The sequence below is a fragment of the Hemiscyllium ocellatum genome, chromosome 13, assembly GCF_020745735.1.
Source record: "Hemiscyllium ocellatum isolate sHemOce1 chromosome 13, sHemOce1.pat.X.cur, whole genome shotgun sequence".
Taxonomy (NCBI): Eukaryota; Metazoa; Chordata; class Chondrichthyes; order Orectolobiformes; family Hemiscylliidae; genus Hemiscyllium; species Hemiscyllium ocellatum.
Genome location: NC_083413.1, coordinates 29,366,184 through 29,386,420, shown reverse-complemented (window position 1 = coordinate 29,386,420; position 20,237 = coordinate 29,366,184). Strand labels below are relative to the sequence as shown.

The 20,237-nt window shown below is 39.9% G+C and overlaps 1 protein-coding gene across 1 annotated transcript in view; it reads left to right on the top strand.

Moving 5' to 3' along the window:
* Positions 1-20,237, top strand: part of sphkap (SPHK1 interactor, AKAP domain containing) — an 89,968-nt gene that overhangs the window by 57,870 nt on the left and 11,861 nt on the right. Inside the window, exons 4-7 of the mRNA XM_060834430.1 lie at positions 287-424; positions 2,247-2,508; positions 5,017-8,794; positions 8,955-9,035. Coding sequence (XP_060690413.1) covers positions 287-424; positions 2,247-2,508; positions 5,017-8,794; positions 8,955-9,035 — 4,259 coding nt within the window. The remainder of the gene's footprint in view (positions 1-286; positions 425-2,246; positions 2,509-5,016; positions 8,795-8,954; positions 9,036-20,237) is intronic.

The window sequence follows — 20,237 nt, the reverse complement described above, 5'->3', positions numbered from 1 at the left end:
CAAAAAGATATATATTGTAGTCACAAGATTAATATCGTATTCACCCATTCAAGGATCATTTAATCCTATTTTTTTCTGGTACTTCTTGCCCCTTTTTTTATCAGTATCTGTCTATTCTGCTTTGTTCTTAAACTGTTGTGACTCTTTCTGGAATATTCTGCAGATGCTAATACTTATTTGGTCCAAGATTCACCTGTGAATTTACTTATCCTTCTGGTCTAACTCACTCCTACAATGTATTAACAAATATTATGAATTTCTTATGTTTGTGTTTTACTTTATCTAGAAATTAGTTACTGTGTCCCCTGACCTTCCATACCTTATCAATTCTTTAAATGTCTGCCAAATGAAAGATAATGAACTCATCCTTGTGAGTGGGTTGATTTCTCCAGGAAGCTGTTATGACAATTCAGATGATTCCCAGGTATGAAGCTTATGATTTTCATTGAAAAAACATCCTTACTCTTGGCCTGGTTTATTCAATAATGTGATTGTGTCTGTGTCCAATCTGTGAATGCTCTACTGACAGAAAAATGGATTGCTTTTTAGTGAATGAGACTCAAGTCTTTGGAAAGTTTCTGTCAATTAGTTGGAATAAGGAGGAAGAAAAAATGGAAGCTGTTACACGAGAAGTAATGATCATTAATAATAATTACTGAGCTTGTCTTAAAATGGCTTAATCATTTCCATTTACTGGTCTGCTGCAAAGATACAGCAAGGTGACATAGATCCTCTGGATTTCCTATTTGATTCATGAAAACAGTATATTTTCACCAAATTTCTTCAAATTAATGACACTGTTGCAATGGAATATTCTGCTTAGTTAAGTGTATTAAATAAAATGCTACACAGTAAACCTGTTAATAGAACGTTAGTCACAGCGCCATCTCTTGAAATACCTTTCTACTTCAGTGTCCAGAGAGTTTTATGTTTTAATCAGATAAAGAGCATTTTCATGACATTTTGTGAGCAGTTTTTAATTAGTTGGCTTGCATTTTTAATTTGGAATTGTCAAAACCTGCTGTAACTGCTTATTGTAGTGGCTGTGCAGTATTCGGTTAAAATAATTAAATCAAATTTTTAAAATGAGCAAATAGGGACACATTTTCCCCTATTACATCAGTAGTCACTTACATCAGTAATTCAGTTATAACAGGTATGATCCAATTTAATTGCTTCACAAAAGAAAATCTATTTATGGATGTTCATTAATTAAAATATGAAATAAAGAAGTCAGCTTTATAATACTACATTTCGGAAAGATTGCATTTTGTGTTTTTAATAAATGCTAAAAGAGGCATTAACATCCAACATACTTTTTTTTACGAATGAGGAAAATAAGATCAAAATTAATCAACCTTGCTTTATCAGTAATAATGTGGTAGAACAGGCACTAATAGCCTCTTCTCCAGATTGTAGCACAATCTCTGGAGTCAGGGCTTGGCAATCTCATTGGACTGCATTTAATTGCCACCTACACTGGCATTGGAACCTGTTGATCACACATCAGGTGGGAGGGAACGTGGCATTGCTTTGACACACATGATTTGCCCATTTGCTTTTTTTTTCAGCCATCTTCCTATCTGAAGGGGCTGAGGGGCATTTCTACTCACAAATCTTGGCAAGGATCCCAGCAAGTATTCCACAGACCTGGATGGAAATTCACCTTTGCACCAGAGCACTCAGTGTAGTGAAATGGAAACCAGGCTCTTCAAAATTCCTGATTTCAAATTCGTTCCTCCATCCATGCTCACTCTGATATCGGAGGGCATGTATTCAGCCCACAGATGTTCTACCACAACCAGACACCTTACAGAAACACAGCCTGGACTTGAATCCAATATTTCAGATTCCTGCAAGTCTTCCTGCAGTGTTGCTGCATACCTAGTGAACTTGTGCTAGATTAGTGCCCCAGAGCCTCATGAAGACTTAGGGCCTATGAACCTTCATCCAGCAAACATACATAAGTATTCTGGATCACAGCATAAATTCAGAGTACACCTGTAAACCTGCCAACAATCACAGTCAATCTTTGTAAAATAATGCAGCTTTTAATTTTCCCTGTTTTAAGCTGATCTATTTGGTTTTGGGTTTTAGAGATGCCGGTGTTGGACTGAGGTGTACAAAGATAAAAATTACACAATTTGGTTTTCAAAGCTTTTTCTGTTTTTTTCTTTATAAAATTCTATTTTTAGGGTCTTCATCCTAATCATTTATTAGGTGAATGTTTCCCTTGTCCCCCACAGTGTGACAGACCCCCTGATGTTTGTTTAGTTCAATCAGCCAGAAGGTGCCAGAAGAATGATATAGCCTGTGTCATTTATGAAATAAATAAATGTATGATTGGCTTGGACTACGTTAAAGGAAAGAAAATACATCTTCAGCGCACCACCAATTGCAAGTCAGGCGATGACACCAATTGTTCTGTATCATCCATTGAAGAAGACTTTCTGACTGCCCCTGAGCACTTCGATGATGAGGAGGATGAAGCTCACAGTGTCTTAGGTGGTAAGGTTTTACTTGAAGTCAATATTTCTCAAGTTGGCACAAAATTTTCTGCTCACTTAACCCTACAGCACAGTGCAGCACATAATGAACATGTTCAGTTTTTAATGGGATATGAACATCACGGACAAGGCCAGTATATTTTGTTCATCCTAACTATAGAGTCATAGAGATGTACAGCATGGAAACAACTCATCCTTGCAGATCAGGTATCCTGAATTAATCTAGTCCCATTTTCTAGCACTTGGTCCATATCCCTCTAAACCCTTCCCATTCATATAACAATCCAGATGCCTTTTAAAAGTTGTAATTGTACCAACCTCCACTACCTCCTCTGGTAGCTCATTCCATACACGCACCACACTTTGCATGAAAAAGTTGCACCTTAGTTCTGTTTTACATCTTTTTCCTTTCACCCTAAACCTATGCTCTCTAGTTCTGGACTCCCCTAATCCAGGGAAAAGACATTGTCTATTTACCCTATCTATGCCCCTCATGATTTTATAAACACCTATGAGGTCATCCCCTCAGCCTCCAAGGAAAACAGCCCCAGCCTTTCAACCTCTCCCAATAGCTCAAACCCTCCAATCCTGGCAACACCATTATAATTTTTTTCTGAACCCTTTCAAGTTTCACAATGTCCTTCCTATAGGAGGGAGACCAGAACTACACACAATATTCCAAAAGTGGCCTAACCAATGTTCTGTAAGCTGCAACATGACCTCCCAAGTGCTCTGACCAATAAAGGCAGGCATTCGAAATGCCTTCTTTACTATCCTATCCACTTGAGGCTTCACTTTCAAGGAACTATGAACCTGCACTCCAAGGTCTCTTTGTTCAGCACCACTCCCCAGGACCTGACCATTAAGTGTAGAGGTTTTGCCTTGATTTGCCTATCCAAAATGCAGCACCTCAATTTATCTAAGTTAATCTCTTATCAGCCACTCCTCAGCCTACTGGCCCATCTGATCAAGATCCCGTTGTACTCTGAGGTAACCTTCTTTGCTGTCCATGCACTTGCAATTTTGGTGTCATGTCCAAACTTACTAACTATATCTCCTATGTTCACATCCAAATCATTTATATAAATGATGAAAAACAGTGGACCCAGCACTGATCCCTGTGGCACACCACTGGTCACAGGTCTCCAGTCTGAAAGGCAACCCTCCACCACAACCACCCTCTGTCTTCTACCTTCAAGTTAGTTCTTTATCCAAATGGCTAGTCCTCCCTGTATTCCATGTGATCTAACCTTGCTAACCAGTCTACCGTGAGGAACCTTGTTGAATATTTTATAATGAAGAATGAACTGTGTAGTGTTCTAGCTATTTCACATGTAGTTAAGACTTGCTATTTAACCCGAGTCACGTGTAGGCCAGACTGAGTTTGGCAAATTTCCCTCCCTAAAGGACATTAGTAAACTAGGTAGGTTTTTGCAACAGTCAATGACAATTGTCATGGTTTCCATTACTGAGACTAGTTTTATATTCCAAATTTTGAATTTGAATTTTGCTCCCATTATGAGATTCAAACATGCACACCACAAAGCATGATCCTGAGCTTTTGGATTACTAGTCCAGCAAGGTTACCATGCCACCACCATCAACTCACAGAACTCACAGTAAATAAACGTTGCATAAAAGCAATATATGCAGATGCTGGAAATCTGAAACAAAACAGAGACTGCTGGACAAATAGCCATCTCTGTGGTGAGAGAATTAGAGTTAATGTGTCGAGTCTGCTGTGACTCTTCTGCAGAACACCAAAAAACACTTGCACATTCCTTTTGCAAATGGTGCGTTACAATGAATAATTCTTACGCTTTTTTTTCTTTTATGTAAATCAAGTTTTAGAAGATCGAGTATATTGTTGATGGTTGGGAAGCCAGATTTTCTCTCTATCTTCCCACATAAAATCTCCCCATTTCCCCAGTACCCACTGATAAACCCAGTCTCTGGTATTACTGTTGTTAATGGGGTGCAGAATTCCACACCTATCCCCAGCTTTGTGTCATCTGCAAACTGGGAGATATTACATTTAGTTCCCAAGGAAGAGTTCTTCGACATCATCAACATCTTACACTGAAGTCAATAGAATATAGACAATCCTTAAAGAAATCGTTGGAGGCCATGATAAAATTGATACAGTTTTAATATTTTCGAGGCTAGGGTGAATAAGAAAAAACAAATCGGACAAATGCTTGCTTAATGTTATATTGTGTATTATATTAAATTAAAAAATGTGTTGCTGGAAAAGCGCAGCAGGTCAGGCAGCATCAAAGGAGCAGGAGAATCAACGTTTCAGGCATAAGCCCTTCTTCTTCCTGCGCTTTTCCAGCAACACATTTTTCAGCTCTGATCTCTAGCATCTGCAGTCCTCACTTTCTCCTATTATATTAAATTGAAATAGTTGCAAAGTGTATCTTTGTATTAAAATGCCTTGTAAAGGGCAAAGAATGATATAGAAATTCAAGCAATATGGTAAAATTAACATTTTATTTGTTTCTTCCAGATCCTCTGAATATTATTGGTTCAGACCCAGCAACAGATACCACAAAGACTAGAGGAAAGACTAAGGGCCTCTTGCAGATGCGACAGAACAAAGGCAATGTATTTCTTCAAAGGACATGTAATCCAGAGGATACTTCAGTGTCCCAGAATGCAAGTGAGACAAGCTCTCAAAACACTGTACAGACCCTTTACTGTGAAACCAGCTATGTAACTGTGGACGGGCACATAAGCAGGCATAATCCAGAAGAAAAATCTCAACAAGAAACATTCCCCAGCAATGTCTCTGGGGAACATGGTTTGGAGGAAGAACACAAAAATTGCACAACTGAATGTATTAATGAGGATCTTCAGAGGAACTCCCTAACAGAGTTTGTTGAAACACAGAACACTGATGATAAACTTAGTGTCTCTTCATCGATGGAGGAGAATCCAAATGTGGAGGGTGAATATGCCTCAAACTTAGCAGAGTCTGTCTTGCAAGATGCCTTCATTAGACTATCCCAATCAGAATGTACTTTTACCACAGAGGCTGCTGTTAGCATCTCTGCAGAAAACAATGATACTCTTTCAACCAGCAGTCTCAAAGCAGAGACAACAAACCCTCCTTGTCCATGGAATGTTCTTCCTAAAATCGTTATTGTACAAAGTCCAGACAACTGCGAGAACACTCCAGAATGGCAAGAACAGTTCAGTCCAACAATGGCATCAGACCTGGACTCAAGTCCCTTGAGTGAATCGCCACCCTGTGTACAGGAACATGTGATGGACCATAAGAATTCTGAGACAAGTGAATTGCCTCCCAGTTCTGTGGAGGTAGCACTAGTATGTGCAGCCAGTGTTGTAGGAACTGTTTCAAGCCCTTATGTTGCTGAAAGTCTGCAGTTAGACCGAGCCTTGTATGATACAGACAATCTATCCTGTAATAGGAATGAAAACAGAACATTATTAAATGGTTCTAGATGTGATGAAATGAAATTCTCATTCTCTTCAGCACTCTATGGTGTCACCCAAGTGGTCAGTGCCATAGGAATTGCAGGTGGACTAACTGATGAACAAGACAACAGATTTTCTGCTACTTCAAGTGGTTTCGTATCTGCAGCTGAGACCTTTCCTGCAGTTACTCTCCGGGGTAGTGTGAGTGTTGGAAGTTGTGCCGAAACATTTGCTTGTAACGTTGCTGAGGTATTGCTCAAAGAAGCAGCCACTGTTCTTGCAAAACCAAACCACTATAAAACTGTTGGTGAGCTCATGGATTCTATGGACAAAAAGTTAATAGAAACAGAGACGAATCCAAAAGTCTCTCGCTGGGAGGAATTGTCAAGGGATGACTTTGCCCATAATATATCAGATTTAATTCTGAAACATTCTTTCCAAGAAGCAAATAAAAAAGTAGGAATAACAAACCTGGTGAAAGAAAATCATTCAGGTGTGAATCCAACCAGCTTGTTTATTGAGAGTACAAATAAAGTTCTCTTCAGCATAATGCACTCCACTTGTAGAAAAATCAAGGACATTATAAGAAGTAATGATGCTTCCATGGTCTTTCAAGAAGATGAAGCCAACAGCTGGAAGGGTTTGGAAAATACTATCAAACAGAAGGATGGGATTACACAGAATTATCATAATAATGACAGTTTCGAAGACATTGGCCAACCCAGCACTGCTGTTTCTGTTCATGAGAGCCTAATAGACTCTACAAACGCAAATAAAAAAGGATTTGAGGAATCAGGCTTTTCACAACAAGTTAATCTGAACTCTGTGTGGTTTTGCAGTAGACGAGGTAGTGACTGTCCAAACAACATGCATAATTTGACTGACCAACAGAGATCAAAGATTGTCAGTGCTACCGATTACGTTACACCACAACACCATCAGAAAACATGTGATAAAGACACAAGTTTATGTTCCTCTATCGGCATGTATGAGACAGATGTGGGATGTAATGATGCCATGCCAACACAAACATGTGGTTATAGTAATGTGCTTGCAGAAAGCAGAGAATTGGTGAGAACCAAATCTCAGACAGAGAGAGAACAGAACTTACTTTTGATAAATGCCCAAAATGCCTTAAGTCCACCTAAATCTTCATTCCATGTTATGCAATCAGCAGAAGCAAACCTTTCAATAAATGGATTTGCTGACCAGATATCTAAGACAGTTGTTTCCATGGCGACAGAGATGGCAGCTATTTGCCTTGAAAATACAAATGCTAAGCAGCCATGGTTTTGTCCTTGGAAAAGAAGACTAGGAGATCCTGAAAATTTCATAGTTCCACAGTCATCCTCATCCAGAGTAGTCATGAGGAGTAAAGAATCCCAAAGCATCTCTCCAGTTGGCAAAAGACTGAAGCCACCCAGACTTAGTGAGATTAAAAGAAAAACGCAGGAACAACCTGAGCTCAAGGAAAAACTAATGAACAGAGTGGTTGATGAATCGTTGAACTTTGACGATGCCTTGGAGCCAATAAGCTACTTTGTTAATGAGTCACCTGGAAAAATAGTAAACTCGGCTGAACTAGCCATGGTTGACTCTGTGAAGCAAGGTCTGGGCCTGACCAGAAATAGGTTGCTGTGTGAGAGGTGGAGCAGGGGAAAGGCCTCCAGTTATGAGAGCATTCCAGAAGAGGACATTGATTCCAGCAGTTCGTGGGCTGCCCTGGGTGCCATAGCTAAACTTGGCCAGCCAATAAGCAGGGCCAGTTCCATCTCCAAGCAGTCAAGCTGTGAGAGTATCACTGATGAATTTTCCAACTTTATGGTTAGTCAAATGGAAAATGAAGGATGGGGATTTGATTTCCTGCTGGATTATTATGCTGGCAAGCACGCTAGCAATATCTTAAACGCGGCACTCCAACAGGTATGCAGAAAAAATGGGCATCTTAGCGTCAGTGCATCCTGTCTTTCAAAACAATCTAGTACGGAAAGCATTACAGAGGAGTTTTACAGATACATGCTCCAGGAACTGGATAAAGAAAGCAAAGAAAATAAAAACAACAAGGAATTGCAAGTGCCATCTGCTAGAACAATCATGTGTTTCAGGCAGTCATCAATGCCAGATAGACGAACATCAGAGGAGAGATTAACAGTAACTCCTCCCATGAAAGCAAATTCCTTTGATGGCTTTGCCCAAAATGATCGCAGGAATGCGTTAGATATACGTATGGGAGACACAGCATTGTCCACTAACCTCTATAAATCTTTAACAGATTCTTGTTTGTATCAGAAGTGCAAAACTGACCATATCACTGATATGCTGATAAATGAAACTTGGTCAAATTCTATTGAGGCTCTAATGCGAAAGAATAAAATCATCTGTGATGACACCAGCAGTCAGAATGCTGAGCAGCCATCAAATGGAGGCCAGCCACATGTTGAAAAATATGCCACTGGGATAGTTTCAGATACTGTTCAATGTGGCAAGTTATCCATCAGTAGTAAGCAGGATTCCATTGGATATGCATCCCATGACTCTGGAACAAAAAACAAAAGATGCGAGGCACCCATCCAACACAAATTAGAGAAAGCAAAAGTAGTGACTGAAAAGATGTGTTTCACATCAAATGATTGGGCAACTGTGAAGAGAAAGCAGTTGTCCCGCTGTCCGAGGGAAGTCCCTTTAATTCATATAGAGGATGATCAAAGAGAAGATATCAAGGAATGCCTTCCGACAAAGATAACCTGTGATACTAAGGTACTGGCTGAAAAGAGACCAGTGGAAAGGAAACTTCCAGAAGTTGATGGTGAATGGCATACTGAGTCTAGTTCAATAACAGCCAGCAGGTAAATGATTCATAAAGAGATGATTTTGTTGACTTGCATTTAAGAGTGCAAATGTGACACAATGAAAGACCTGAAGTTTTACATGTAATTATATAATAATAAGCAATGGCACACCATGGTGAGATCTCAGTTTTTATCTTGTTTGCCTTCCTTCATTCAGATGGACAGATGATACAACATTAATGCAGTTGTTGCATAGTCATGATGAACCTGTTAAGTCTCCAGCAGAGCCACCCATAAGGTAACGAAGACCCAGTAGAGGTGGAAGCTAATGGCCTGTTACTGCATCCCAAAATATTTGCTGAAAGATTTGATTTAGATTTGAATTACTTAAATGTGCTTTCTGTTCTGGTTCTGGATGAAGGGACTGGGGTCATTTTAGCGAAGTTTGCAGATGATACGAAGTTAGGTGGACAGGCAGGTAGTACTGAGGAAGTGGGGAGGCTGCAGAAGGATCTAGACAGGTTGGGAGAGTGGTCCAGGAAATGGCTGATGGAATTCAACGTGAGCAAATATGTGGTCTTGCACTTTGGAAAAAAGAATAAAAGCATAGACTACTTTCTAAACGGTGAGAAAATTCGTAAAGCCAAAGTACAAAGGGATCTGGGAGTGCTAATCAAGGATTCTCTAAAGGTAAACATGCAGATTGAGTCTGTGATTAAGAAAGCGAATGCAACGTTGTCACTTATCTCAGGAGGGTTGGAATATAAAAGCACCGTTGTGCGACTGAGACTTTATAAAGCTCTGGTTAGGCCCCATTTGGAGTACTGTGTCCAGTTTTAGTCCCCACACCTCGGGAAGGACATACTGGCACTGGAACGTGTCCAGCGGAGATTCACACAGATGATCCCTGGAATGGTTGGTCTAACATATGAGGAACGGCTGAGGATCCTGGGATTGTATTCATTGGAGTTTAGAAGATTAAGACGAGACTTAATAGAAGCTTACAAGATAATACATGGCTTGGAAAGGGTGGACGCTAGGAAATTTTTTCTGTTAGGCGAGGAGACTAGGACCCATGGACACAGCCTTAAAATTAGAGGAGGTCAATTCAGAACAGAAATGCGGGGACATTTCTTCAGCCAGAGAATGGTGGGCCTGTGGAATTCATTGCCGCAGAGTGTAGTGGAGGCCGGGACGCTGAATGTCTTCAAGGCAGAGATTGATAAATTCTTGTTGTCTCGAGGAATTAAGGGCTACGGGGAGAATGCGGGTAAGTGGAGTTGAAATGCCCATCAGCCATGATTGAATGGCGGGGTGGACTCGATGGGCTGAATGGCCTTACTTCCACTCCTATGTCTTATGGTCTTATGGTCTTATGTTTCTACTGCCCTTTCTCCCACTTGGATAATGGCCCAGAAATTGTGATCATCCTCAGAACAGATTCAACCTGTTGTATAAATCTTCTTTAAAATTACCCACTTTACTGTCATGGTTGTCCTGACCAACATTCAGATCCTGGCCTGTCCCTGGTATATCTATTAGAGGAAACCAGGGTGAAATGCTCTCAATGTTGAAGTAACATTGCAAGCCAAGGTTTGCCCCATGTTTCAAGAGTTAATGTTCCCAAAGCCACTTTGACAGTAACTGAGAGCAGGGAAGTGAGGAGGGTCACTTACCAGAGGTATATACAAGGGTAGTGTGCCAGATGGGTAAGGTGCCAAATGGTCTAGGTTGGTAGAATGGAAAGTAAGTGGATGAGTGCTTATGGTAGGTTAGGGGATTGTGTCAGTGGTAGTGATATTGGTTTTGTAGGGTCAGGTTGATATGGATTGGATTGGGGTGAAGTGGGAGTGCCATATTGGTTCCTACAGGGGTGAGTTATGGGGAGATGTGTCAGGTGTATTGAAATCAGGTTGGGAGCAGAGGGAGTGGTTTGATCGGGCCCAGTGGGAGTTTGGGTCTGGGGCTGAGGGGTGTTGGCTCCAGTGGTTGTTGTGCTGGGGGATAAGTGTCATTTCTGGCAGGTTGGACCAGGGGGTTGGGTTAGTGTCAGGTCAGGCAGCGTCGTACCAAGGAGGATTGAGTGATAGGGTTTGGATCCAGTAGTGTGTAGCAGGGTCAGGTTTATGGGAAGGGTGGTTGTTATGTCCAGCAGAATGGGGCTGTGGTTTGGACCTGGCAGAGAGGAGTGGTCAGGTCAGGTCAAATCAAATCTAAACTTCATGGAAATGCAGTTGGGGTTTTAATGGTGAATTTAGGGTTCGGAGTAAAAACCAGATTTGTTTTGAATTAATTCCCTTTGAGTGCAGGTCATTTTAATAAAATTGCAACTCCAAAGAGTGACTCACTCCTCTCCAAGAAACTGATAGCGTCATGTAGATGCTCTCCTGAACCTTGTACTTCAGTGGTAGCAAAACAAAATAAGTTAAGCTGATGTCCAATGTCTCTGCAATAGTCAACTGAAGTTGTTTTGAAACTCATTATTCTCACTGTCTAAAATCATTTCAAAAGTGAAATACAGTATGGAAATGTTATTTTTCAAAGTATAACAGGATGTGCTTTTGTTGCATGAGAGTTCTTCAAATTGACAGGTACAGCAGGTACAAGAATCACCAACATGTCATCATGTGAGTGACTAATGCTTTGTTGCAAAATCTTCAAATATTTCCATCACTATAAAAGCACATTTGTGATGGTCTGCCACTGTGAAAAAGGCTTTGCATTTATGTGAGACTTTTCCCAGTTTCAGTGTTTATAGTCAATAAAGTATTTTTGAACTGTAGTCGCTGCCATATTAAATTTGATTTGATTTGATCTAATTTGATCACATATCAGCAATGAGACACACGACCAGACAATGTTTTGTTTGTGATGTTGATTGAATGGTAGGTATTGACCATGATAACGGGAAAACTTTCCTATTCGTTTTCAAATCATGCAGAGGGATCTTTTATACACACTTGGATGAACATTTAGGGACTTGGTTTCATATCTCACTAATACATCTGAATGTATACGACCCACTCAGTACCACATTGAATTATCAACCTATGCTTCTTTGTAGTCTAGAATCAGAACACTCAACCTTCTGACTCAGAAGACTACCAATGAGACAAGGGTGACACAATGGGTGCTATACAGTGTGATATTAGGATGATGATTGCCATCTAGGTTCTTGGTTAGCAGGTTCTCAGTCATGATGAGCCAAGTGAAAGGAGTTGCTGAGTAGCAGTGAGATGCTGAGTAGCAGTACTGCTTACAGAGCATTAAGCTGTCCTTCAATATACCATTGCATTCATAATGAGGGACCAAATGGCCTACTCCTGTTCCTAGTTCTTACGGTCCTATGGTTCAGAGAGGGTCCTTTACTTAACGTTCTTCATGAGACTGGTGGAAGATGCTTGGAAAGGATTTCAAAACATCCTATACACAACAGAATACTGAAACATTCCGAATTAATACTTTTTAATTCTGAAGTAACATAACAATGCTTCATCCTTGGCTTAGATTAGTTTATCACAAAATTAATTTTATTGTTGCCATTTCTTGAGCTGTCCCTCAGGGAATATCTTCCTCTCAATGAAGGTGACAAGCACAACTTTGAATTTCTGACTATTTGATGTCACAGACCAATCACCCAGAAGACTTAACAGAAACAGCTCTATGGAAGGTGGAATATAAATACATTGCTGTTGAGGAGACAAAAAATTTCCATAATTGGGCATTTACAGTTACAGAATTAGCTGTGTCTTGCTGTATGGCAATTCCAAGTAATTTCTAGATAGCTGACTAATTACACATTGATCTATTTAATTCCCTATGGCAACTTATTAGAATTGGCAAAAGGAATATAAACTTTTGATGCTGAGTAAATGCTTGCTGGCTTGTGCAAGAGCTAGGTCAGTCGAATTATTAATCCTAAATGGTAGTCTTCCAAGTTCTTGATCAATGACAGATCCTTTTTCCGGGTCATCCTCATTAGAATTTACTTTAATAGGAATCAACTCTGCATGGTGAGTATGGTGGCTCAATAGTTAGCATTGCTGCCTCACAGGACCAGGGACCTGGCTTGGGTTCCACCCTCAGGTGACTGTCTGTTTGGAGTTTGCATGTTCTCACTGTATCTGCGTGTGTTTTCATCAGGTGCTGTGGTCTCCTCCCACAGTCCAAAGATGTGCTGGTTAGTTGGATTAGCCATGTTAAATTTCTCATAGCATCCAGCGATGTGCAGACTAGGTGAATTAGCCGTGGGAAATGTGGGGTCAGAGGAACTGGGTAGGATGCTCTTCAGATGAGTGATATGAACTCAATGGTGTGGACTGAATTACCTGCTTCCACACCGTTGGGATTCTGTGATTCTATGAGTTGCTATATTCAACTTGCGCAATGTAATAAGCAATATCTTAGCATTTCCTTGTGACCCAAACTTTATATTTATCTTTCTTTTCACCCATGATCCATTGGTTTCCCTCAAAGCACAGCAAGCATCACTCAATGAGATGGATCTTGATATGAATTATTAAGTTGATCTATATCATTCCAGGTCACTCAGCATCCTGACTTGGGAATATATCACTGTTCCTTTCTTGTCACTGATCAAGATCCTGAAACTCCCTTCCTGACAGCACTGTGGATTTCCCTACACCACAAGAAATGCAGCAGTTCATGAAGGTAGATCACAACCACCTTCTGAAGGTCAATTCAGGATGGGCACAATAAATGCTAGCCTAGTCAGTGATGACCACATCCCATGAATGACTATTTTTTAAATGCACAGAACATAGTTTTGATAACATTCCCATTAATCTGGACTTTTTCGCAAGATTAGAAAATAATAAATAAATGGCATTTCCATACATAGGTGAATAATGTTATTTGCCTTAAATAATGTATCTCACACCTGCCCGTTCTCCACCACTGATTATAACCATTTCCCAATCATTTTCTGCACCTTGCTACTGTGAAAATTTATACTCAGATGATCGTGCTGCTTGCAAAGGTTTTCTATGTGTCTGCACCCATGTCTTTCTCTTGACCAACAACTATAAAAATTAATCAAAGACTTCACAATACAGACCTGTTTAAAGTGTTATTCACCAACAATAGAAATAACGTAATAGATTCTTGATGGATTACAGTAACAAAGAAAAATCGGTATGTTCATTTGTATCTAAATTGCTTATTTCTCAACTTGTTTTGTTTTACTTTGAATAAATGCAGTTATTTAGACCATGATATTTAAAGTTAAAGCCGCCTTCCCCAATTATTTCTGTGGTTAAAAAAATCATAAGTATTGTAAAATGTGATAAACATATTATGCTGGCTATTTTGAAAAGCAGTTTTGAATTAATTTGTTAAGAACTAGATTTGACCAAATGTATATAATTCAGTGTGCCTATCACTTAACAAAATTCTCAATAAAGTTGTCAAAATATCCCTGTATACATAGTCAGTATCTCGTTGTAAATTTCATGGTGATTGGAAGATAAGTCATTAAACAATTCTGACAACTAGAGTTATTACATAATGACATGTTGGCCTTGAATATAGCAATGTTTTGAAGGAACACCATCTACTATATGATACAATGCACTGTAGATCAACTGTGGATCTTAAGCAGGGGAATTTTGTGGTCAGTGATAAAATAGCAATACTACCCAATGACCCCAAACACCACTGTCCAGACAGATCTAGTAATCTCTGTGAACTGGAATTCCCCAGCAATGATGCCAACAAATACAGCAAGTAGAAAATCATATTGAAGTATTTTCATGCACAGTAAACAACAAACTGAACAGTTAAAAGCACTGAATCCCTTTGCTTTTAACTTAAATTTTCAGATCACAAATCATATGATTAATTAGTTTGAAGCTAAAATATTACTAACAAAGTTAAAATAATTTTAAAATGGGTAAAGTTTTAACTTCAAGGGAAAAAGTTGAAATTCAATTTCAGAGATAACAGCTTGTTTATGAACTTAGTATACTGTTAAGACCCTACAGACTTCATTAAACAAAGTTGTAAGTTTACCAGGGTTTTTCCAGGATTAAGGATGGAAGTTCTTGTCAATTCATTGATTGCTTAGGGATTGCACATTGAGTGGACAGAACACAAAAGTACAATCTTTGGAGAAGCAATGTGTGACTGATAGCGACCTCAGGATTTTCACGTTATTCTGCACAGGTGCAGATCGTTAATTTGCGATTACTTTTATGGAGTAATGTGAGAGGATGCTGCCCCTTTATTACGGTTACTTTGTCTTTGGCTTTTTTTTTCAGAGAGGTCATAAAAGACACAGACTGTGAAAAATCTATGTTTGAAGGGTTTTAAGGCCAATTGGATTATAACTAACAGGTACTGCCTCAGGCAAAAGGCTTTTAAGTTTAAAGAAAAGGGGAGTGGCCATATCTCCCAGCTCAGGTTTTCTTTGATTTGATTTGGTTTTTGGCAGTCTGGCTATTCTCTGAAGGCAGTTAGGCATTTTTGTGAAGCTGCTGGAGCCAAAGAAGGAGGTCTCTCTCTGTCTTTTCATGTGTAAGACCCTGGGTTTGACTTTACCTTTTGTGCCAAGTGTGTTTATGGAGATTGTTGCAAGTATTGGGAACAGCATCATTAAGTTGGGATAATCTGTTGGGTCTTCAGATAGCTTATTATTCTGTATTTTGTTTTCTGTTGTTTGTATTTCATTCAGTAATCTTATAAATAAATTCTGTTTTGTTTAAAATAAATGGTTTGACCAGCTGCATCTCTCCTGGAATATCCACTTCACACCTGCTTAAAACAACTAGCAAAGTTAGGGTCTGGGCTACCTTCTTAAATGTTGTGACAGGGTCTGGCCTGGGGGTGCATAACATTACTGACGAAGGCCTCCTACCCAAAACATCGATTTTCCTGCTCTTCAGACGCTGCCTGACCTGCTGTGCTTTTCCACCACTACTCTAATCTTGACTCTAATCTCCAGCATCTGCAGTCCTCACTTTCGCCTAGTTGATTTCAACCTTACTGTGAATCCTCTTGCAAGGATGCCTACCTTGAAGAAGTTTTCCGCCTCTCTCTACAAAGATCTCAGTGAGTCTCTCTCTCACTGCAACAACCAGGTCATCAATCTTGATGAAGGGCTCCTGCCCGAAGTGTCAATTTCCCTGCTCCTCGGATGCTGCCTGACCTGCTGTGCTTTTCCAGCACCACTCTAATCTTGACTGCTGCATAACAGATTGGGGGCTCTTTGCGGGATTGTTCTGTATTTCTGATTTGGGATTAGGATTGTTGGACTCGTAGGCAGCGAATGGTAGGTGTTAGTGTCTTTTGTTCTGTGTGTTGATTTCGGTTGGTTTAAACAGTGCTTAGGATAGCAATGGGTCTTTCAGTCACTAAAAGTTTTCAGGGGTTAGAAGAAATGACTTTGGGGATTTTAGAAAAGATGATTAAGGCCAAGCTGTTGGAATTAGCAGACAAGCTGGAGCTGCCTACTTTCATGAGGAAAGGAGAGATAATTACAGCAATAGTTCAGCTCTAAATTTGTTGGAAATGCCATCAGAATCTTTAAGAGATGGTTAATGTTCAATTGAAAATAGAGCAGCTTGAGTTAGAGGCAAAAGACAAGAAGTTATGATTAAAAGCAGAGGAAAGACATAGAGAGAGTGAACGAGAGACGAGAGAGATAAGGAGAGAGAAAAGGAAAAAAAGAGAGGGAGTTTGAACTTCAGAAATTGGTACTTATACAGGAGCCCAAACATTCACTTCCTGAAGTAATAAGAACTCACGTGGAAGAGCAGAGAGCTAAAACAACAAAATTAGCAGCTGAAATGGCTGATGATTATGAGTTGGCCCATAAGTAAAAGTTTGGCTTCCAAAATCAATTTCAATCCGTGAGTGAAAGAAGTTGGGGAAAAGAGAAATCCTCATGTGAAAAGGGAAAGGTAAATCTTGGTGAAGATCATAAAGATAACTCACCACAGAGTTAAAAGGAAACTCTTGAAGGGGGAGGAGAAGTTTAAAAGCTCTAGTGTTTTCACTGCAATAAAGTAGGCCACATGAAATCACAGTATTGACGGGTTAGGAAAAGCACTGGGAAGCCAGATGTAGGAAAACAGGATAAGCCAGTGAATTTTGTTGGAGTGGCAATGGAAAGTACAGTGGAGGCTAGAAAGCTGCACCAGAATGTACAACCTGGTTGGAGGTTGTGACAGTGATAGATCTTCTTAAACCATATACCTACAAAACTAATGTTTACTCACATAGGCCAGGGGCCGCATGTAAAAAGGTTACAATATAAAGAGATATAGGATCCTGTCAATCTGTGACATTGGAAGATGAGGAGATATGTATCTCTGAAGGACAATTGCCAGAAAAGGTGCTAGTATCAGGAATTCATGGCGAGACAAGAAATGCTCAATTATGTAAAGTGAGGTTAGAGTTTCCAGTGAAGCATGGGGAAGTCACGGGTAGGAATACTGGACAAACTCTCAGCTCCAGGAATACAATTTGTCCTTACTGACAATATAGCTAGCTCACAGGTGGGACTGCTGCTTGGAAAGCCAGTGGAAACTCAGGCAACTGAACTATTGCAGGACACATATCCTGGGATTTGTCCTGACTGTGGTAATGAGGTCAGAAAGTCATTAGTTGAAACAGGAGATTTCAAAGAGTACAGATAAGGAAGTTGAAGTGGAATTAGCAGACACCCTGTTTGATCAAATGGTTGACACAAACCAGGAGCAGATAGATAACAAAGCAGACATCTTTAGCTCTTTACAGTGTGGAAACAGGCCCTTCGGCCCAACCAGTCCACACTGACCCTCCAAAGAGTAACCCACCCAGTCCCATTTCTCTCTGATTAATGCACCTAGCACTATGGGCAATTTAGTATAGCCAATTCACCTGACCTGCACATCTTTGAACTGTGGGAGGAAACCGGAGCACCCAGAGGAAACCCACGCAGACACGGGGCGAATGTGCAAACTCCACACAGACAGTCATCCCAGGCTGGAATTGAACCTGGAACCCTGGTGCTGTGAGGCAGCAGTGCGCACCACTGAACCACCATGCCGCCCCTATCACCTATTGCCAGTGGTTTTTGGAAAGGAGGTGTTGTGAGTAGCGCACAAGCTACCACTAGGGGGTCAGTTAAGAGTGAGAAAAACTTAAGCTAAAATGCAAAAACAGTTTTACTGGTCTGGACTGCTCAAGGATGTAGCTGAATTTTGCTACACATGTTATACATATCAGGGACTTGGAAAACCACAGGCAGTAATAAAACCCGCACCTTTAATATAAGAGTCTTAATTGATTGCGTAGGACCACAATCTAAAACAAAAAGTCGGAATCAGTATTTGTACAACAATCATGGATGTGTCCACGAGATTTCCAAAGGCTGTTCCATTATGCAAAATCACAGCTAGATGGATTGCAGAGGAATTACTCAAATTTTCCACTAGATATAGATTATCTACAGAGATACAATCAGATCAAGAGTCAAACTTTACATCAAAGTTATTCAAGGAAGTTATGAGCAGCTTAGGAATAAATTATTCCAATCTACAGCATTACCATCCAGAGTCACAGGGAGTACTAGAAAGATGGCATTTGACTTAAAAGACCATTTCTTTATAGTCAAGAATACTCAGATGATTGGGATAAGGGAATTGCATTTGTGTTTTTTGAAATCAAAGATGCACCAAATGAATTGACCAAATTCAGTCCATTTGAATTAGTTTTGGGCATGAAGTGAGAGGATTGCTAAAATTGATTAAGGAGAAATTAGTAAGCCATAATTCAGAGACCACATATTTGGACTGTGTGTCAAATTTTAGGTAATAATTAAATCGAGTGGGGGAGTTGGCTAGACAGCATTTAAAAGTGTCACAGCATACAATGAAGCAGGAAGCAGACAAGAAATCAAAAACCTGAAATTTTGCTATCGCGGATAAGGTGTTACTTCCAGTGATAGGTGAACCTTTAAAAGAACGGTTTAGTGGACTTTATCAAATCGAAAGGAAATTGAGTGAGGTGGACATTTGAAAGGGACTCCAGATGAAAAGAAATCTCACAGAGTATGTTTATGTGAATCTGCTCAAAAAGTATTTTGACAGGGAAAGAAAACCAAAGGAGACTGTGTTATTGGTTACAACACAGAGAAAAGAACCAAGTTCAGAGGATTCTGAATTAGACATTCCTCAAATTAAGTTGGACAATGAGGAAGTTGTCAAAAATTGAGAAAAATTATTGAGTTACCTTCCAGAGGAAAATCGAAATGACCTGAAAAAGTTATTACTATCACATGGGGAGATATGTGGAATTAAGCTGGGAAATACCAACCTAATTATGCATGATGTAGATATAGGAGATGCTGTTCCAATTATGCAATATCCTTATAGGCATAACTCTCTAAAGAAGACACAGGTTCAAAAGGTGATTGAACACATGCTCCAATACGCCATAATCGAAGTGAGTTACAGTGACTGGAGCTTACCCATAGTAATGGTGCCAAAACCAAATGGCACCCAACAGTTATGTGTGGACTATTGCAAAGTCAATGCAGTTACAAAGACTGATGCATATCCAATTCCGTGTTTGGAAGACAGTGTTGAAAAAGTGTGACAAGAAACTTATATTTCTTATTTGGACTTGCTCAGAGGATACTGGTAGGCACCTTTGTCAGAAAGGGCAAAGGCAATTTCCCCTTTCATATTGTCAAATGGACTATCAGTTTAAAGTCATGCTGTTTGGTATGAAAAATGCACCAGCCACATTTCAGAAACTAACCAATAAGATAATTGCCGGATTACCCAACTGTATCATTTTTAAAGATGACCTGGTGATTTTTAGTCGCACATGGAAGGAACATTTGCAACATTTATCAGACTCGGTTGATCAACTTCGGAAGGCAGGCTTGGTGATAACCCTGGCTAAACGTGAATTTGCCACAGCCCAAGTCACTTTCCTGGGGCATGTTATTGGACCTGTAAAAATGACCCACAGGATGCAAAAACAAAGGTAATTGGGGAGTTTCCCATACCAATGATAAAAGGCGCAGTACTACAGTTCCTTGGATTGAGTGGATTCAAACCAAATTTTAGCAGTGTGACTGCTCCACTCACTGAATTGCTAAAGAAAGGCATGAAGTTTCAGTGGACAGCAGACTATCAGAAAGCATTTGACAGTCTGAATGTTGTGTTAACCACTGCCCCAGAATTAGCCATACCTAATTACACAAAGCCATTCAAGGTGGCTATCGATGCGAGTAATGTGGGGTGTCGCTGCTGTGTTCTTGCAAGAAGATGACGAGAAGATAGACAAAACTATTGGGATTTCTCCAGGCAATTGAACATTCATCAGCAAGGAGACTTTGAGCTTGGTATTGGTGTTACAACATTTCAATGTTTATATTACCAGTGATATATCTGAGACAACCATATACACTGATCATAACTCATTGGAGTTTGTGGAGAAATGTAAGGACAAAAATGCCAGACTGTTTAGATGGAGCATGTTGTTGCAA